Below are 20,394 nucleotides of genomic sequence, written 5' to 3'. Positions count from 1 at the left end.
ATCAAGTACTAATTATAAAATGTATTGTGGGAGAAGTGGGGGGAAGGGTGTTCTACCAATTTTTGCTTTATATCGAAATGGCAGCTAATTTAGCCCTACCTGAAAGACATGAGTTCAGTTTCCTCTCTGCATGGTGGAAGTTCAAGTTTGAAGATCTTTTCCTTAATGTTCACAGATACATCAACGTTCACAGGGATATTGGTGACCATTTTGACATTCTCTTGTATTATAGCCTGGAATTCAGGGACAACGATTCCCATCGTCACGAGCATATTTTTGTCCATGCTAAAAATGAAAAACAAACAAACGTTATGGCAACTCTACGTTAAAGAGTTAACGAATGCCGAGGGCACATTTGTACCACTTGAATTGCATTTCGTCATTTTATGTATCAATGATTCTATTTACCTGACAGACAATCTGGTTTTCAGTTTCATATCGATGTTAAGCAAGTCAGGCAAAGTCAAATGTGATGTCGGCTCTGGGCTCATGGATAATTGAACTGTTTAAAAGCAAGCAAATAAAACAAATGCATGCTATAAAATAATTATTATGCAAAATGTGATCTATAAAAATGCAATTTTTTGTTACTCTTTTGATATTATTTTGATAAAGGGATAAATTTGCCCTGAGCACGGCTATTTGTTTCACAGTTAATAATGGGGGGGGGAACTGAAACCCTGGAATGCTTATTTAATCCCCCCCCCAGCATCTTTTATCCTAAATATATTTGAAACTCAGTCATTTCCAGCTAAATGTGCTCAGGAACACAGTCTTAGGAATACGTCATGTTACATTTTTTGTCCTTATATATTTTTTCCTGTACCACTTTAATGAGGTGCTACCATTCTCATGGTAAAACCCAAGACCGGAGTCAGCTATACAGCTGCAAATGAAACGTTTTAAGTGTGTTGTGAAGTGCAATATAAAAATATGACTCTAGATGGCGGCAGTGAGCTATGGCAAATTTCATGCACTTTTCAAAACTTTTTTTTTTTAAAAAAGCATTTTCACAGCATTTTTTATACTTGTGTAGATACTACCATGGTTAGTCACTGTGCTTGGTAGATGATAAATTTCTATTGCCTTACCATTTCCATTGACTGATGCGTGAGTAAAATGAACCAAGCTTATTTGAAGTGGAAGTCCAGTGCATGTAGGCACAACACCGTAGATTTCCGCAGATACGAAATTGTTCTCCCACTGCATATTTGGGTGATTTTTAAGGGCATCTGCAGAATCTTTTATCCAGGGGAGAGGCATTTTGCCATGGAATGTCTGCAAAGAAAATTTGCGCTGATTAAACAAAGAGAACAAGAATATCACATGCTTCACATCACTGTTCCTTTCATAGGAAAAAGAGGTTGCCAGTGCAATACTAACTAATGCTGAAACGTTATAATTGCACCCAATCGAATCCTGAAAGCAATCATGCTCAAAAGCCTAAAGAAGAAGAAAATATAATTTATATCTAAACAATATGCATGTCAAAAGAGGCACCTGCAATGCATCCTGCATCATATCAGGAGTGAGCTCCAGATATCCAATGTCTTGGCGTGCAAATCTGAGAGCAAGTCCTCCAAAAGTTGGGTCATGTCCTTTTTTCTGATCGAGGGGCTGTGTGATAAGAAGTAGAAACTTATTGAAATATTTCAGGTTTTGCTTGTTTATTATTTTAAGAAATGACGGTATACCCACTTTTTGCAACACATACGTTTGCAATGCTCAGGGTGGCTTAAAACACTCAACAAAACAATGAGGGAATCTAATGGCAATTAAACAACCAACAGCAACAGAATTAAATAGAAGGTGAAACCAAAATGATTGGGGGGGGGGGGAATCAGCTGCAAAAGAATCCTCATTCTGGCAGGTCAAATGTCTTCTTGAATGAACTAAATAAATAAGCTAGGTTGTGAAAAGGAATGAGAGAAGGGCCCCAACACACACCCTGAGTTAGGGAATTTCACAATCTAGGTGGAACTTCAACCAGGCCTTTGGCTGATTAACATTCTGCAGGCTTTAAAATGTGTTTGGAGGAATTACTGCTTTGTTTCTGTTTTAACTCTTTATTTGTGCTCTTATCTTCTATTTTTATATTGCGAACTGCCCTGAGATCATTCGACGAAGGGCGGTATATAAATCCAATAAATGAATCAATAAATAGATTTAGAAAAGCCCATCACATCCCAAGCATGTAGCACATCCCAACCAGCCACGCCTTGCTTGGATATGGGTACCAATGGGACACAGAGAAGCGCCTCTCTATCAAATTTTATGGACTGGGCATGCTGGTATGGCAGGTATCATGCGCCCAAACAATTTTGGGCCTTAAGCAGATACAGCATTTGTAGGAATAATGCATTACGAGGTTTATTATGCCACCCACTTACCAAGTCATGGAACCTTCCTTCTGCATATGCCCTTTCAAAAAGGTGAGATACTCCTAGACTCTTAACGCCGACCTGTGTTGAAAGGGGTGTATGAAACAGTTAGAAGGGCTTCCTATGCTTTAAATCAGAGCAGTTTCAGAATATTTTAAACAATTAAGAACTATGTTTCAGTCATTTGCATTTAATACATTTATGAAGGCTGGTTGAGCATGAGTTAACTTAAACCATTATAGGCAAAAGTTGTAATTTGTTGTTAACAACAACAACAACAACAACAACAACAACAACAACAACAACACATTATTTATGCCCCACCCATCTGACTGGGTTTATCCAGCCACTCTGGGTGGCTCCCAACCAAATACCAAAAACACAATACAGACGTCTTTTAAAAGTAAGATAGTTGCTTATTGCCTTGACATCTGCTGGGAGGGCGTTCCACAGGGCAGGCACCACTACTGAGAAGGCCCTCTGCCTGGTTCCCTGTAACCTCACTTCTTGCAGTGAGGGAACTTCCAGAAGGCCTTCAGAGCTGGACCTCAGTGTCTGGGCTGAATGATGGGGGTGGAGACACCATGTAAGGATGATCTTGCCCCCTTTTATCAGAGCTTAGTGTATGAAAAGCTCATGCTATAGAAACAAACCAGACTCAAATGAATTTTGTAAGAAAATTAATTCAAGCTCTAATGGCACAGGCCTAATGCAATTTATAATGGACAGCCTCTGTTACCTCAAAGAGATCAGAGGAGACACCAAGCATGTTCACCCTGGTTTTGAACATGGTGAGGTATGGGAGGATATTTCCTTCTTTGCCTATGGAGATAACCTCAGCTCTCAAACCAGCCATAAGTCGTTCTGAAAGGGAGATAAAACAACAAGCAATAAGCCTGGCCAGTTCTTCAAAATGCGTAATAAAACAAATTTAATTTCCTAATTGTTTAATGTGAAAACAGCATCTTATGAAAAAACGAAGAAACTCCATGTACAAAACCAGCAGCATAAGAAAAAGAGGCTACTGTGTCTCGGTGATTTGGGCTTGGCACTCTCTCTACATTTGACCAGTTCTTCTGGAAGGGAGAGAGGGAGCAAGACTTTATAGAAGATGTTGTAGGAGAGAGTTACAGCTCTATCACAGAGCACTTCCTTTGCATATGGAAGGTCACCGATTCCCTGTTATTTCCAGTTGGTTTTTTAAAAAATGTTGTTATCATGACTGGGAAATATCCCCATCCCTGGTTTAAGTCAATGGGCAGATTCTAGATGTTTCATGGAATCTTAGAATTGTAGATTGTAGAGTTGGAAGAGACCCCAAGGGTCATCTAGTTCCACCCCCTGCAATGTCCACAGCTCATTGGCCAACAATATCTGGAGGAAGCTATGTTGCCTATGCCTCACCTAAATAAACACAGAAAAGTGACTCTTTGTGTAGTGTGAATAGACACATGAGAAAGATGTTATGACAGACATCGGGCTGTCAAAATGGTAGACCCATGCCTAGCACTCTCCACCCTTCTCTTATAATGTCTACTGTGACTTTTTGTGTGTGAGATATATTTCCGTCTATATGACTGCATGACATCAAGCAGGGAGTTTCAATCATAGCTGTCAAGTTCTCCCCCTTTTTAAGGGCAATTCCCTTATGCTGAATAGGCTTCCTCGTGAGAAAAGGGAAAACTAATGCAAGCCATTCTGTTGCTGAACTACTTGCTGTATATGTAAAGGTAAAGGGACCCCTGACCATTAGGTCCATTCATGACCGACTCTGGGGTTGCAGCGCTCATCTCCTGTTATTGGCCGAGGGAGCCGGCATACAAATTCCAGGTCATTTGGCCAGCATGATAAACCACTTCTGGCGAACCAGAGCAGCACACGGAAACGCCGGTTTACCTTCTCGCTGTAGCGGTACCTATTTATCTACTTGCACTTTGACGTGCTTTCGAACTGCTAGGTTGGCAGGAGCTGGGACCGAGCAATGGGAGCTCACCCCGTCGCAGGGATTCAAACTGCCGACCTTCTGATCAGCAAGCCCTAGGCTCTGTGGTTTAACCCACAGCGCCATCTACGTCCTGCTCTGTATGTAGGCTGTCACAAAACAGCGCTAGGACACGATGAAAGGGAAAGAATATATTTTATATAGCATTTCACCCTCGCTGGAGCTTACTTGATAATTAACTGTTACTGAACAAGGAGTGCCATTTGATTTGGCATTTCAACATTTATTGCTAGACATGTTAAGCTTCCTAAAAGTAATTTGGCACAGCAATCTGTATCTTATCATCTGTCTTTAACAGGACACCATGCCACCTCTCTGAAAGTGTTAGCAAAGGCGGCAAATGTCTTTTGGTTTCTTACCATTTTCAGTACGTTATATGTGAGGGATAGGAGTTGTGCTCCAGTGGCACCTGCTGGGTACTACATTGGCTACTTCTGCTCTGAAGATACCGGTACTTATCATAGAATAATAGTAATTTCTAAGAGATTTTTCATGCTATGATATCAATTTAGCTAATATCCAAATATGGTTACCAACAGTTACCAGCAGTTTATGCCACTTTAAGCGCTCACACTATTGAATCTTGGAAGTATTTGCAAGTTATTCTGCTTAAATTTATAGTGTGTGAAAAAAACTGAGCAAGGACTAAGGAGATAAATCTCATTCCTTTAACTTTAAAAATAGTATATGACAATAAAGATGCTTTGGAGGGAATAAAATTTCATATACCATGAAATTATTTTATCTCTTCAAGAGCTCCCTACATATCTCTGTGAACTGGTAGGTCTGTATATCCTAGTCATGTTCATGGTACTTATTTTTATTATGAAACTGATTTCATGGTCATGTAAAAGTCAGGAGGCACAGCAGTAACCTAAGGCACTGTGCAAAATTCTAACTTCGCATTTTCTGTAATTTTCATGAAATATTTGTCATTAGCTTTTCAAGTGGACTAATAAGTTACACAGCTATTAAATGAGCCTATATTATTTTTATTGTTATATATTGAGTTTGTTTGTAGGGTGTTTGTTGTTGTTTTCCCAGGAATATGCAGAAAATCTCTAGGATTTTCATGGTTCTTTAAGAATGGAGCCACTTAAATCATATAATGTAAAACTTTAACTTTGCTTGAAAATAACATGACATTTGGCCTAGAATACACAAGATGTGTTATCTTATTCCCCCTCCCAACAACCAGTAAATGTATCATTTGTATTACATTATTAATAGAAGGGTGAAGTAAAAAAATAATACAGTGGTAATAATACAGTGGTACCTCAGTTTTCGAATGTAATCCGTTCCGCAAGACCGTCCGAGTTCCAAAACGTTTGAAAACCGAAAACTCAAAACCGAAAATTCAATACGGAAAACTCAATACAGAAGTCGTGTTTCATGTTCGACTTCCGAGATGCGTTCCAAAACCGAAGCATTTACTTCTGGGTTTACGGTGTTCGAAAACTGAAGCGTTCGTCAATGGAGACGTTTGAAAACCGAGGTACCACAGTATAACATAGTTTTGTGGCATAAAAAGCAAATGTATCATTCCCCCCCCTTCCTTAAAATATGAGTCAAAATGGTTATATGAGTCAAAATGGTTAGTTTAGAGACGAGAGAACATTTTGGTTTTGCAAATATCACCCCCTTCCCTAGAATGCATACTTTCCTTCGCAGGTCTTTCCTTGTGCTTTCTGAGCTAGTCACATGACAAGACATGGCTGATTTCTTTCTGGTTCTTGAAGCAAATGGCTTTTACTCTTGAAGCAGCAGGTTCATCTTTAAGCAATCACTATTATTCTGGGAGGAATTAATAGTATCGGGGGTGGGGGGAAGCACACATGTCTCTTACCACTGTGAAGTCCAAAGAAGTAAGCAATGTGGTGGCGATAGCTTGGCCGCTGAATCTTGATGCTCAGTACTTTAAGTGCCACTCTGCAGGCAGAAGCCCTGAATAAAGCAAATTGACCAACAATGTTCACATTTACTACTGCTGTTTGTTGTGCGCCTGCTCCTTTTAAAAGGAAACCATTTTTTTAAAAAAATTATGCTTACATCTCTTGGCAGTCAGGAGCTCTGCAAGTGGCCGCTTCACGTATAAGAGTTAACAAGAAATGTTTAACTTCTGACATGGGTGTCTCTGATGCATAATTAGTTATTGCCATCAATGAAGGGAGAGCTGGTAGGGTTTCCATATAAACAATGGCAGCACATTTTCGAGTTATGGGATCTATCTTGTTGTCCATGATGATTGGAAGAGTAAGTGCTTCCACCTGTGCAACATAGATTGAAAATACAAATTTTGCACTCTTATTTTTCTCCTTCCCACAATGACTTTGGCTCACAGCTCAAAAAGCTAAGAAGGCATTTTGATTTTTCTTCTTTGAACCACGGCAGCCAGCCCCAGCTTCCACAGCATACAATAATCAAATTCAGTGGCTGGCAATATTATGTAAGGGACTTCTATTAAAACAGCACTGAACTTTTCAAAGCAATTATCTGCAATGTAAATTTTCCGATTCCCGCTTTTCAGAACGACATGCCCAGCCAAGATTTAGGCCCTTCTCCTTCTCCGCGTTTTGAGAACAGACCCTCTAAAAGCCTGCTCCTAGAAATATCTGCCACTTGAGAAAAGGCAAAGCGATATTTTCTGTTGGTGTGTTTTTGCTTGTACAGAAGAAAGACACATTTGGACTGGATAAAGCACCCATTGGCGACGTGAGTGACCTGCACATCATCTGCCCCATCAACTGTTTAAAGCAATTTATCACACACTGCTCTCTCACTGTAAAAACCCATGAGTTTCAATTCTGTGCATAATGGTATACGTATCTACACAGACAGGGGCTGTCCCTAATGCAACTGGTCTTTGAGAAATAATGTATCGCCGTGATCAATTAGCATTAGAAAAAAAGATATTCCTAATATCTCTATAATGTTGTTGAAAACCCCCCACAAGATTCCCACAAAAATGCCATGCCTTCTTACCCGTGCAGGATACCTCTCGACAAGGCCTCTTAGAGCTAACATGGCAGCACAAGGATGCAGGGAGTCAGGAGAAGAAATTAGAGTTGCAAAGGTCTTCATGATGGGCTTCTCAACGATGACATGTCCCACATTTCCTAAGGCCTTCAGTACCAGGATTTGTCCATCTACGTCGGATGTACGTTTTGCTTTAATTGCAAAATCATTCAAAGGCTATTTTAGGGGGGGAAAGTGGTTTCAAAATTAGTTGCAAAATCATTAAAAAAATGATTTGAATCTTGAATTGATCTTGGGGACAGCTTTATGAACAGCCTGTGATCTCAGGTTAGACATGATAAGGTTTGACAGGGGTTGCCCACCAGCACCTCCTACGGTGCAGGTCACAATAAACTTGGCCAAGTACCATATGCATAGGAGGTCTTATGCACTGTCAATAGGGCACCCACTTCAATAGTCTTTCTGAAGCATTCTGCATTAGCTGTAGGTTCTGGACCAACCTAAAGAAAGCACCTCACATGGATGTTATGAATGCCTGGACTACCATATCAAAGCCATCCCAAAGCAGGAACTGCCAGAAATATTGCACCAGCTCTAGTGAAAAAGATGGATGCAGGAGCACCCCCCCCCCAAGCTCTTTCAGAGGAAGTACAAGCCCACCCAGATTTTTGACTAATACAAAAATCATAATAATTATCCTTTGGATATCACATTTCTCAAAATATTTCTTTACAAATTTTGGCTCAAAAAACGTAGAAAATAAAGTGCAGATTTTAGGTTGGAATACGTACATTAAGATGAAATGCATATTTAAAAATGCATTAAAAATTTAAATATTATTTGTGTGGATATTTTTTAATCAAATAATAACATGGAAACAGGATGGAAAGGACATAGAAATTAACGCAAGCAGAAATAGACTAACCTGCCCATGCCTGATGTTAGATAACCTGGAACAAATGTTGCTATTGCTTTCAGTGAGGAGTGAACGATACTCAGTTTAAACATTTTCAAAGAATTTACAGTAATAATTACTTTATAGCAGTATCATATGATTATTTGAATGATCAGTTAAGCAAATAATAGGTAAAGATTCTGAGAACTACTGAGACAAGTATACCATGGTAGTGTAGTGCTAAGAATAATCCCCCCCACCTTATTTTTATTTCAAATTGGAGACAGTAATCCTGAACTCACTGAAACCAGCAGCAAAAAATCTCATTGTTTTCAATGTGTTGCAATTTCCTCTAAAGGCTGCACTCAACACATGCATCTTAACTTGTAGGCTGATAATAATAGGCCAGCTTAAGCACCTTATATTTTTACTCTTTAAATGATGAAATGCCATTGAAACATTGGCACAATACCTTGATGTATTTGTCAGGGCAGGTTTCTGAGGAAGAACAGTATTTTTTAACAACAGTTCCATAGGCAAGGCAGGTAAAGCTGCGATAGAAACTTCTGGGGCCTTTGAGGGCATCTGTCACAATTGCCTATTGAGAGAAAAGTTGGTCATTGAAACATACAGAAAACAAATTATTTATCTCATTTTAACATATGCATCAATTAGATCAGGTCTGAATGCATTTCAGACTAAAGGAGAGAAAATAGCCCAAAGCGTAACAATTGCTGGGAGTATATAAAGTGATGGATAGTGTTCCAAGAGTTTCAAATGTATATCATCTCAGTAATTTTTACAACTGTTTATTCAAGTAAGACAGCATTATTCCTCCTATATTATAAATGTGTGGCTGATACATAATGGGCTTGCCAAGGGAGAGGTAATGGCTCATCACAGCAGAGGTAAAATTTGAACTAGGGGAACTCCAGCTCAGTTTCTTAGCCCATAAGAACACTAGCCTTCAGGAGGCCAACAATTTCCCAGAGACTCAACTAAATGGGTTGTGTTCACCTAAGTCAAACTCAGAGTAGAACCATTAAATGCACTTCATTTCATCATGATGAACTTGCCCAGTGATTTCAGTGGATCTATCTGGGTATGACAGTGGATCTATCTGGGTATGACAATAAAATTTACTTAAGTACAAATAGCATCCTTGATGCCCACAGCATTTCAGAGACCGAGTTAAGAGGAACCTATAAGATGGACCTCCAATGCTATACATCTGGTATCCATATGTTAAATTTTATTTGCTTCATACTCTCTGACACACACCTTTGTATATTGACCTAGCCTGTATTTCCTCCGCTATGAATTCAAAGTTAAATATTAATAGTTTTTCTTTGTCCGGCAGATGTGTGGTTACACAGCTCTGTTACCTGATATTGAGGGATAGCCAATGAAATCATACTTAGAATAGACCCACTGAACTCCGTGTGGACCAAAATTACTTCTGTCTGACTTCAGTGGGTCTACATTGTGTATCAGTAGCTTTGGATATCACTTATGATTCAGGATTTGTTCAGGTTTAAGTGGCACTTGGGGAGAAGATGGGTGTCTGAAGTGGTTACCAAACTGGTATGTTTCAGGGTTTTAAAAACTGTTGACCTCGTGGGAATTCTCTTCTCTTGGGACTTGGGCAGAGCTGCTCAAAGGCATGGAAAACAAGAACTTAGATCAAGAAGAGCCCTCCATATGTTGATGGACTCCAACTCCTTTAAGTCCTAGCCAGCATGACTGGTGGTTAGGGATGGTGGGAGTCAGTCCAGCAACATCTGGAGGACACAATGATGGAACAATGCTACTTTGAAGTCTTCAGGATGCCTAGGTTGTAGGAACTGTCAAATGTTAAAGTCATATGCACTTATTCTTGCACCCCCCCCCCAAAAAAAATCTATTCAGGTAAAGCTGACATCAGCAAACAAAAAACCCGTAATGCAAGATGTATTTTACCATAGCTGTTTCTAGGATTTCTGGAGATGGAGTGCAGGTATGAAAGAAGGTAACAAATGCCAGTGTTGCTTCACTCCTGCTGATTTCTCTCTGATCAAACCTATGTTTCAAGAATCTAAGTGCATCTGGAGTACCAGCAGCGGCAGCTAGTTGCACAATGAGGTGTCTACAAGAAAAGAAGCAGCAATCAAGTCTGAGCTCTGATCACTTTAATTTAGATCTTATTCAATTATGAAGCATGAAAAGCATAACACACTTCCTCTGTTATCTTACCTGAGTGTTGGCTCATTGGCATGTTTTCTAAAGAGCGAATCTAAATATTTAGTATCGTTCATCTCACGCACAAGTTCGATAGCCTGCAGGAATTTAATTGCACCATCTCTTGGAAACTTTGCATTTGGGTGTCCTGCCAAATACTGCAATCTTTCCTCAATCTGTAGGATAGATTTAAAAAAAAAAAAAGAGAGAGAGCATTGTCAGGTGTTGTTTAATGCCTCAGGCAAAGAACACAGGTATGTTGCAAGGTTCCATTTCCACTACTAATTTTAAAACTTACCTCTCTCTCTACGTTGTTGCTCTTTATCAGTGGAATAGGAAGAGGAGGAAGTTCATAATTAAACTTGTAGGAAAGTGAGCCCCATCTCTTCAAGTCAGAAGGGACATGTGGCAAGTGGCCGTGCATATCGATGAATACCATTTTATGCCTAGTGTGGAAAGACCCGATGAAATTTAGTGAGCAAATAGTTAATACAGAAAGCTGTTTTTTGTCTCTTGGCTTTGTAATGATGATGATGATAATAATAATAATAATAATAATAATAATAATAATTTTCCTTTTGCAGCAGAAAAAGCAGGACTAAACTAGGAAATATAGTATGTAAATTTAAAATGAAGGTGGATCTGACCTTAGGGTTATGAAGATTTGCTGAATCTAAAGACATAATGGGTAATACCCAATCTTAGTCATATTGCCTATCTGTTGATTTCTACAAACTTTTGCTGCTTAAGCCCATTCATTTCAATGGGTGAACTGTTCTTTTAAAGAAACCCTTGTTTATTTATTAATATGAAACACAGTCCTAGAAAAGGGAAGCAGGCATATCAAGTACAAGAGAACTGCTCCTCCCCCTCCAAAAGAAGACATTCAGGAGAAAATCAGTGCAGCGCCACCAATCCAGATTGTTGTTGTTGTTTAGTCATTTAGTCGTGTCCGACTCTGTGTGACCCCATGGACCAGAGCACGCCAGGCACTCCTGTCTTCCACTGCCTCCCGCAGTTTGGTCAAACTCATGTTGGTAGCTTCAAGAACACTGTCCAACCATCTCGTCCTCTGTCTTTCCCTTCTCCTTGTGCCCTCAATCTTTCCCAACATCAGGGTCTTTTCCAGGGAGTCTTCTCTTCTCATGAGGTGGCCAAAGTATTGGAGCCTCAGCTTCAGATTAGGGCTCCTTTTTCTCCAAAATAAAACCAGGCAAGCCAAGCACATGTTTTAAACATGGGACTGCTATTACATGTACTTTGGCCTGAAGAGATTTTTTCACGACTGTGATTTTCCAGGATTCTTCTATTCACTGGGCTTCCACACTTTAAATTACTGTATACTTTTTTTTAAAAAAAATCAAATTATATTGGTTATGGTTCTTATATGTGTGCATATGTTTCAGATTTATAGCTAACCATGACACTCCAGGGAAATCCATGGGTTTATGAAATGGAATGCTGGCAAATACAGTACAGTAGATAGTTACAGGTAGGTAGCCGTGTTGGTCTGAGTCGAAGCAAAATAAAAAAATTCCTTCAGTAGCACCTTAAAGACCAACTAAGTTTATATTTTGGTATGAGCTTTCGTGTGCATGCACACTTCTTCAGATACACTAGAAACAGAAGTACAGTAGATATTGAGACTACTCTCAAGGAGTTTGACTAGGTAATTTGGGATGGCAATTTTTTTATTATTAGGAAACCAACAAAATGGTCAAGCTTTTTTGTTTAGGAACCTCACTCAAAAATAGTGAAAACCCGAAAACCAGTACATGTCAGGAATTTTCCTGATGTATGGCAAGCCGAATGAACTGATAAGTTGAAAAGCATTTGTGAAAAGGGAGCAGTTATACAAAGGTGCGGTACCTGGCCTCCATGATGCCTGTTGCTCCACTAAGCTCATTGAATGGTGAGAACTCGCGGATTTCCACACCTTCGACCTGCATAATTGTTCTCTCGTTGTCTCCCTTTTGTGCATCCCTAAATCTGTACTTGAATGTAGCTGAGCCTTGGAAAGGTTTGACTTTCTGTATGAAAACAGGCAATGGCAAGTCATATACAGTATTAGAATGTTTAACATAATCATAGCAAGTCCAGAAATCATCACACATAGGGTTGCACCCGATGCTGGGTCCATTCAGAGCACATACATGGAACGTAATGGGCACACGGCTAATTTATGCCCATTCATTTCAACTGGTACAATCGTAGGAGAACTTGTTTGGATACAACCAGTGCATTCAAGGATCATAGCTGTCTAGTTCTCCCCCTTTTTAAGGGAAATTCCCTTAAGCTGAATAGGCTTCCTCGCGAGAAAAGGGAAAACTTGACAGCTATGTCAAGGATGTGTATTGCCGGCACCTGTCTCTTTTTGGGTAATAAGTGTGGCACTTATAGTAACAACTTCATGGTGAGTACCAGCATGTATTTTCTAGAAGAAAAGCACTGGATACAACCCAATCAACCCAATCAGGAGAAAGAAAAGAACAAATGGATTGTCCTGTCAGAAAATGATATTGTTTCTGAGCTCCCCCCACCCCTTCTGCCCCTGTTCTCCAGCCATTTAGAACAGGCATCACCAAACTGTGGCCCTCCAGATGTTTTGGCCTACAACTCCCATGATCCCTAGCTAACAGGACCAGTGGTCGGGGAAGATGGGAATTGTAGTCCAAAACATCTGGAGGGCCAAAGTTTGGGGATGCCTGATTTAGAAGAAAAAAGGTGGAGAGGGAAAAAATGGTGCATTGTAAATTATATGTAACATGGCCATCTGGGTCTAGAACCCAGCATGGGGGCTGGGTCACTGGCAAAGGTCCTCTGGACCTCTTTCTCCTCTTCACCTTTGCAACCAACTTGACTGTCTCCCTCTGTGGTTTCCAACTCAGGCATGAATCACATGCAAACAGCTGCATAGATTGGTTGCAGTGCAATGCAACATTGCGACTGATATACATGGGAACCCATGTGTGCCTAACTACATGGTACTAGCAATTTTACCACATCATTGCCCCCACCCCACCCACCTAGCAGCTTGTGATCGCATGTTAAAACAGCTTGAACAGAATGGCAAATCCTGCAGATTGCAACAGAGGTCAGCATCCATGCAACTGTGTGCAAATGAACAGCCAATCGTGGATCTTCTTGCACATGTGAACAGGACCGCAGATGATATAGTTATATACACACAACCACCATACTAACCTGTTGACAGGCTTCACATGAAGTAACATGTGATGCACCAAAGATCTTGAAAGCAGCATTGTCACAGTCATTTAAGTCCATGGACTTGGTCATGAAGATCTCATCGGCTTTTACAGCATTTTGAACAAGGTATGTTGTGTTGCACCTCCCCCAAATGCTATTCTGTAAAACGAATAAAGAAATCAGGTTCATTGGGAGAATATTGGTCTTCTTGTGAAATTGCCTTAAATAACCTTACTCTGACTCCTTTAATGAACCTCTCAGTTTTTCTTATACTCTCCCCCCCCCTTACACACATTTCTCATCAAAAATTCCAACACAGGTTTCCTACTGAAAGATCACTGGCAAACCCCGACGGACTTCAGTGAAGCCATGGCTTGTCCCACTGGGAAGTTCTTTATTCAGTTCCAATTAAGGCTTATTGTATATGAAGGATAATTTGAAAATTTTAATAAAAAATGTGGTGAAATAATTTGATCAGACAGAATGAAACCTCAAAAGCAGAGATTTCAGAGTCGGGGCTGGCTCTTTGCCCCTAAAAATCCCATTACACCTAATCTACAACTCACACAATCCTCTGTTAGAATCCTTAGAAGCAGACGTGCCATAAAATCAGCAATAATTAGGCACCACTGAAGAACTGAGGAACCTTAACTCTCTTTCCTTACATTAGCAGGTTTCACTCAGATCTATAACATCACGACATGATTTTGTATTCATCAGAAGTGCAATATCAGTATATGCACAGAGGTTTTTTTTTTTTTACCAAGTTTGAATACTGTTTTTCAAAGTGTTTCAAGTCTGGAGTGCCTTCCATATGCCTTATGCTTGGCCATTAGCTAATGAGCAAATTTGCACCCTGCAAATCAGATCAGTCTCACAAACTAGGAACCCAACATTAAATGAAAGGATGGGGGAAGAGTTTGCACTGGATGAACATGTTGGCACTTCATGCAGTTCAAAAATTGTGACATTTGACCCTTGAAGGATTCCCTACCCTTGCCCCTTCCCAAAACAAGCTTCTTGTAGGTGAGTAAACTTAAATAGGGACATTGCACAGGCCACACAGAACACCTTGGCAAGCTGTGATCACAGTCATTTAAGTCATTAGACTTGATCATTAAAATCTCATTGCCTACTCCTCCATGAACTGTTTATCAGGTGATATCAATGATAATAAGCTACTTAATGCTGATATCATGCAAAAATAAAATAAAATAAATAAACTCCAAACTGTACAGCTAACCCTGGTATCACCTGGCTTGTCTGCGTTAAGTCAAAGGGATTTAACTGGAAGGAATTCAAAATTGGCAACCAAAATAACAAAGGACCTGGATCAAACCACTCTGAGAAAAAGGCTACAACATTTGGGGCTTTTTAGTTAAGAAAAAGGCAAGTAATGGGGGTGGGGTGGGCGGCAATGAAAGAGGTGTATACCATTATGCATTGACATGGAAAGAGAGAATTTGTTCTCCCACTTTCATAATAAGAGAATCTGAGGCAAAGCTGAATGGCGAGAGATTCAGGAGACACAAAAGGAATAACTTTTTTTCCACAGTACATAGAATCAGGTAACAGATCTCACTTTCCATTGCCTGATGCCTGCTTAGGGCAATGGAAAGTTTGGAAGAAAAATAGGATGGCTATAAAGCTAGGCACAATGTGATACAGGGACAGAATATTGGCCGTAGTCTCCAAACCAATTTCCTAAATTAAATATTACTGTATTAAACTATTTGTTTTCTAAATTAAAGCAACCCTATTCTAAATTTCATACCAAAAAATAACTTCAAACATTTTCAAATATCAACATCTGAATCAAAATTGACTTGATTAATGTAAATATGGGACTGTGAAAGTGAAATTAACTGTAGTCTGTAGTCAGGATTTCAATATGAGCCAAATTACAATTTAACACAGTGTAGCCCTGACACCACTCTATTGCAAGCTTATCCCTAAGGCAGTTTTAACTTGGCCAGATTTATTTTGTAGGAGATTAGGTATTCTAAAGGTAATTTGATCATCTGCAACTACAAATAGAAATTATGTTGTTTGTGTGTGGAATGACCACGTCATTTGATCATTCGATCTAAACCAGAGCTAAGAAGTTTGTCTGTTGACTCCAATTCATTCTTTGAATTCAAGTGCATGAGCCTCATTTTAAGGGTGGAAGTTTGACTCCTGCTTATTTCTATATATTTATTATCCATATTGGTCTATTAACTTTGTTGTGGTACTGGAGGATATGATGTAGTTAATGTCAACAGCGATGTGCTGGTTCAAATATGAGCTACAAACTCAGCAAGTAGCCTTAAGTAAGACACATTATTTCAGTTTACAGCTGCTCCCCACCCACCCACAAACTATTATATTGAAATAAACTGGCCAGTCTTACATCTATTGAAAGGACTGCTGATAAAATGTACGTGAAGATCTTTGAAATTCTCAGGAATAAGAGAATACAAATAAAAATAACATATAATCGTAAGTGCCTAGTGTGGAAAACAAAACAAAATAAAATAAAATGAAAGCCACAGTACTACAAATGCAACTGAAATTAAAAGTTCACCTCTCTTAAGTTGTAGCTTTTCTGGTCTAGCTTCATGGAATATTGCAGGTTGTTCAGAAGTCCTTTGAAGACTCCAAGTTTATATTCTGAGAAGTGTCCTGAAGCCATGATGTCATCAACAAACCCTTTCCTGTGGCGAAATGTAACTATGCCAGGTAATTCTTCCTCAAACATCTTGGTCAGCTTGGATGACTGCTTGAAGTCCTGCTGTGGCTGGATGCCATTGAGCTCAAGCACTTCAACGCTATGAAGCTGTCAAGTGCACACACAAAGAGGAAAGTTCATGTTATTTTCCATGTAGGTTATTTAAACGGCAGTCTTCGAAACCACACCTTCTCAAAACCACACAAATTAGAGCTTAAATGTTTTCTGCCTAGCATCTATTTCACCCCATGTACAAGCCATTATAGTTTCACTGACTTGACCTTTAAGAGTTTTCAAGAACACTACAAGTGAAGACAAATGTAGTATGATAATAGGATCCTTCCCCTTTGCCAAGAGGCCAGTTTTGTCACAGGCTGACAAAGCTAACCAAAGCAGTCTAGCTGCTTCCTCCTGTTCCTTAGTTCTCTCACTTGCCACCACTCCTATTGCCGCTTCTTGCATCTCTACCATCTGGGGAAAGTTAGCAATGGTACAGACATTCAGGTCTCTGGAATGGAAATGCCGTTGCCTCAGACCCTTTGCTACAGACGTTATGTTAACTTCTTCCATTGGAAAGGAAGGAGGAAGTGGATGCAGTGCAAGCGAGTGAGCGAGTGAGCAGTGTGGGCCAAGTCTGGTGTGTTGTTATTATTACTGTGAAGGAGAGCTTTGAATATGTGAACACACTTTGGACCCTACTCTTGTATTATGTCTTATCTTCAGCCTAGAGCAAGCCCACATAATTTCTGACCCAGTAGGGTTTACAAAGCTTTCTCTTTGTGTAGCCAGGCTATGATCTGAAGTGAATTTAGGGTAGAAGAAGAACGAGAAGAGTTTGGATTTGATATCCCGCTTTATCACTACCCGAAAGAGTCTCAAAGCGGCTAACATTCTCCTTTCCCTTCCTCCCCCACAACAAACACTCTGTGAGGTGAGTGGGGCTGAGAGACTTCAGAGAAGTGTAACTAGCGCAAGGTCATCCAGCAGCTGCATGTGGAGGAGCAGAGATGCGAACTCGGTTCATCAGATTATGAGTCTACCACTTTTAACCACTACACCACACTGAGTTACGTCTGGCACCAGGACAGGATGACAGGGAACAACGGGTTCTGCTACAAACCTATAGGGAAACCCTTTCTCACTTTCCCCCCTGAAATTTCAGTAGGAAAAGGCAGCAAAGGTTTTCATGCTGCATTCGTTATTGTTAAAAGATATATAAATGTCACCAGATTGCTCAAAATATGCAGAGTGTTGCATAGAATATCATTTGCACTCTGCAGGTACTGAAGTAGCCACATGAAATTAAGAATTGTCAATATTCGATGACACCCCACTTTGTTAGAAAATGCATTAGTCTTTGCTTATTAGTTGCAACCATCATTTGATTAAGTAATTTTCAAAGCATCACAGTTTGAGAACAATTGAATTGATGCCACGATAAAATTATTGTGCATCTGAAATTACATCCTATTGTCTTTTTGAGCACTAAGCAGAATAAATCCTCCAAGCCTGAGTTTGGCTTGAGCTGACTGAGAATTGCCTGGTAATGTGTGAAAATGAATTTAGGTCAGCACATAAATAATAATACTGTTAGTTAAAGTCTATGCAAGTTGTATGATAAAATTTAATTATTTCCCCCTCAACTTTAAAAACTCACAGAGAAAGTTAACTTTCAGACTGGAAAAGTTCCCTTACCTGTAGAACTTTACGGTCAGGTGCAATTGGGCCAACGGTCATTTTACATTTTATTTTCAGTCCAGAGCTTCCTGCACCTTTTCCTGGGAGTCTAATCTTATTTTGAAATTCGACTGCATATGTAGCAACATCACCTTCAGTTTCTGGAGGGAGGGAAATCCAAAGAAACATTATAGGCAACATGTGAAAAATATAATGTCAAATATTTCTAAAACTGCCAAAAAGCTTTCAAAATTGCATACTTCTTTTTTTGATACTTACGTTTTTGTTGCTCACAACCTGAAAGATAAAAAATAAAGTTAAAGCAGGGAAAATGTTCCATGAATATTTGTACTTCATGTTTTTTGGGGGGAATCCATAGGCATGAAATCTTTGTAAACTGCTTAGAGGTTTTATTTACAAATTGTGCCAAATAAAAAAAGTTTCTTTTTTTTAAATGTTGTTTTATTCATGCAAACCTTTTAGGTATTTTCCATTTACTGATAAGAATTTTAAGTTCACACTCAGTCATACTCAGAGAAGACCAGACACAATGAAATTAGTGGATGTGACTAAGGTACCGTACTTTTCTGTGTATAAGACTAGGATTTTTTATTTAAAAATTATGTTAAGAAAAGGGGGGTCATCTTATACATGGGGGAATTTCCTCCCATTTTCTTAATTTGGAGTCCCCCAAATTTGGAGTCTTATACACGGGGCGGTCTTATACACTGAAAAATATGGTATATCCATTGATTTTAATAGGTCTGCTCTGAGACAAATTTAACTGAATACCACCCACTGATTTCAATGGGTCTGAGTTGGAATGAGGCAAAGTGAACCATACCCCATTATTTGCTATAATAAAGAACTATGAAACAAGCATGGTACTGTTTTACATTTGAAATTTCTGTAACTTTCCCCCCAGCATTTCTGATAGATAGTACATCTATACTTACCCACAAGGGTCAATGCCAGTGCTAGAATTAAGGCCTTCATCATGGATGAGGAAGGTACAGCTGAATGGGTTGCTGCCACTTTTATAGTGAGGGATATTTGGTCACATGATTTATCTTGGACATCTTTTTTGATGAACCAGCATATTTTGGGTACGTTATTGATTGACCGAGCAAACAAACATTGCTTGGGGCAGAAAGTGGTATTACAAAATAATGGCAGGACTTTGCTCAAACGTATGTTTTATGCAAACTGAGAAAGCAAAATTCTAGTAAATTACAGTTATAGGAAATAAAATGGTACAGGTTTAATAAAAACAGTCACATCTAAACTTTAAAAAGGAGAGCGATGAGTTCAAAGCTATCTGTTTTGCTAGACTGATGTTAGTGCATATCATCCAATATGTTCCTTGGAAGATGCCCAGAGTAGCTGGGGCAACCCAGTAAGATGGGTAAGGAATAAGATATTTATTTATTTTTTATTATTAATTATTATTATTATTTATTTATTTATTTATTATTATTATTATTATTATTCCTGTAAACACTCCAGGTTTAAAGTTCAGTAACTTAAATAAAGTGTAATACTGTGTGTGGCAGTTCTGGATGCCTTTTGTATATGTCGGAACTTCAAATAATTCTGAGAGTTATTATTCATTATATGTATGTAGACGATCAATCCTACTGCCTCAGTGCGATCTACACTGACCAGCTGTGATTCTTCAGTGTTTCAAATCAAATACTTTATTACAGCCACAGGCCCATATTTAGATACCAACACAGAATAATATACGTCACACAGCAGAATAAAATAGGACAAAATAAAATAAATTGAATTAATTCCATTCATATAAATCCTATCCCTATATTATAAATTTCATTTACAAGGTAGGAACAACACTTGGTTCATCAGGTCACCACTATAAATCAAACACTTGGACGGAATATCAAGTTCAGTGTTTCAGACTGGGGACATGCCCCTTCCTACCCGGGGATGCCAGGAATTGAAAATGGAACCAAGGCTATGTTCTCTGGGAGAGCAGCCGAGGGCTCATTAGATTCTGTGGATCTCTCTCCCCACCAGAGGTGATGGAGGTTCTGTCACCAGAGGCCTCTACCTCAGTGTGATGGCAGAAAGGTCCATTGCTGCCATTGTTCTGCTGGCAGTGCTCTACTGGTGGTAGGGCAAGGAACAAGGTGCTGGGGAAACTATGGAACTGCAGGATTCTAAGCTGCCTTATTCCCCTATCATATCCCACTAAGGGGCCAGTAACTATGCCAATGTGGTGGTGTGGTTAGAGTGGGACCTGGGAAATCAGGGTTCAAATCCCCACTCGGGCATGAAGCTCACTGGTTGACCTTGGGGCAGTCACTAT

The 20,394-nt window shown here is 39.4% G+C and overlaps 1 protein-coding gene across 1 annotated transcript in view; it reads right to left on the bottom strand.

The window, feature by feature from the left end:
• LOC118088835 (vitellogenin-1-like) overlaps nucleotides 1-19,079 on the bottom strand; it is a 35,134-nt gene extending 16,055 nt beyond the window's left edge. The window contains exons 1-19 of the mRNA XM_035122949.3: nucleotides 19,022-19,079; nucleotides 18,345-18,362; nucleotides 18,084-18,226; nucleotides 16,245-16,496; nucleotides 13,676-13,837; nucleotides 12,341-12,501; nucleotides 10,770-10,917; nucleotides 10,487-10,647; nucleotides 10,214-10,379; nucleotides 8,727-8,852; nucleotides 7,366-7,575; nucleotides 6,433-6,650; nucleotides 6,230-6,327; nucleotides 3,121-3,245; nucleotides 2,391-2,462; nucleotides 1,501-1,617; nucleotides 1,092-1,278; nucleotides 409-502; nucleotides 100-285 (exon numbers count right to left, since the gene is read on the bottom strand). Coding sequence (XP_034978840.3) covers nucleotides 100-285; nucleotides 409-502; nucleotides 1,092-1,278; nucleotides 1,501-1,617; nucleotides 2,391-2,462; nucleotides 3,121-3,245; nucleotides 6,230-6,327; nucleotides 6,433-6,650; nucleotides 7,366-7,575; nucleotides 8,727-8,852; nucleotides 10,214-10,379; nucleotides 10,487-10,647; nucleotides 10,770-10,917; nucleotides 12,341-12,501; nucleotides 13,676-13,837; nucleotides 16,245-16,496; nucleotides 18,084-18,226; nucleotides 18,345-18,362; nucleotides 19,022-19,064 — 2,687 coding nt within the window. The 5' untranslated portion in view covers nucleotides 19,065-19,079. The remainder of the gene's footprint in view (nucleotides 1-99; nucleotides 286-408; nucleotides 503-1,091; nucleotides 1,279-1,500; nucleotides 1,618-2,390; nucleotides 2,463-3,120; nucleotides 3,246-6,229; nucleotides 6,328-6,432; nucleotides 6,651-7,365; nucleotides 7,576-8,726; nucleotides 8,853-10,213; nucleotides 10,380-10,486; nucleotides 10,648-10,769; nucleotides 10,918-12,340; nucleotides 12,502-13,675; nucleotides 13,838-16,244; nucleotides 16,497-18,083; nucleotides 18,227-18,344; nucleotides 18,363-19,021) is intronic.
• Nucleotides 19,080-20,394: the final 1,315 nt, after the last annotated feature.

The sequence above is a fragment of the Zootoca vivipara genome, chromosome 7, assembly GCF_965207765.1.
Source record: "Zootoca vivipara chromosome 7, rZooViv2.hap1.1, whole genome shotgun sequence".
Classification (NCBI taxonomy): domain Eukaryota; kingdom Metazoa; phylum Chordata; class Lepidosauria; order Squamata; family Lacertidae; genus Zootoca; species Zootoca vivipara.
Note: the sequence above shows the minus strand (reverse complement) of the source record. Positions and strands in the feature narration are given on the sequence as shown.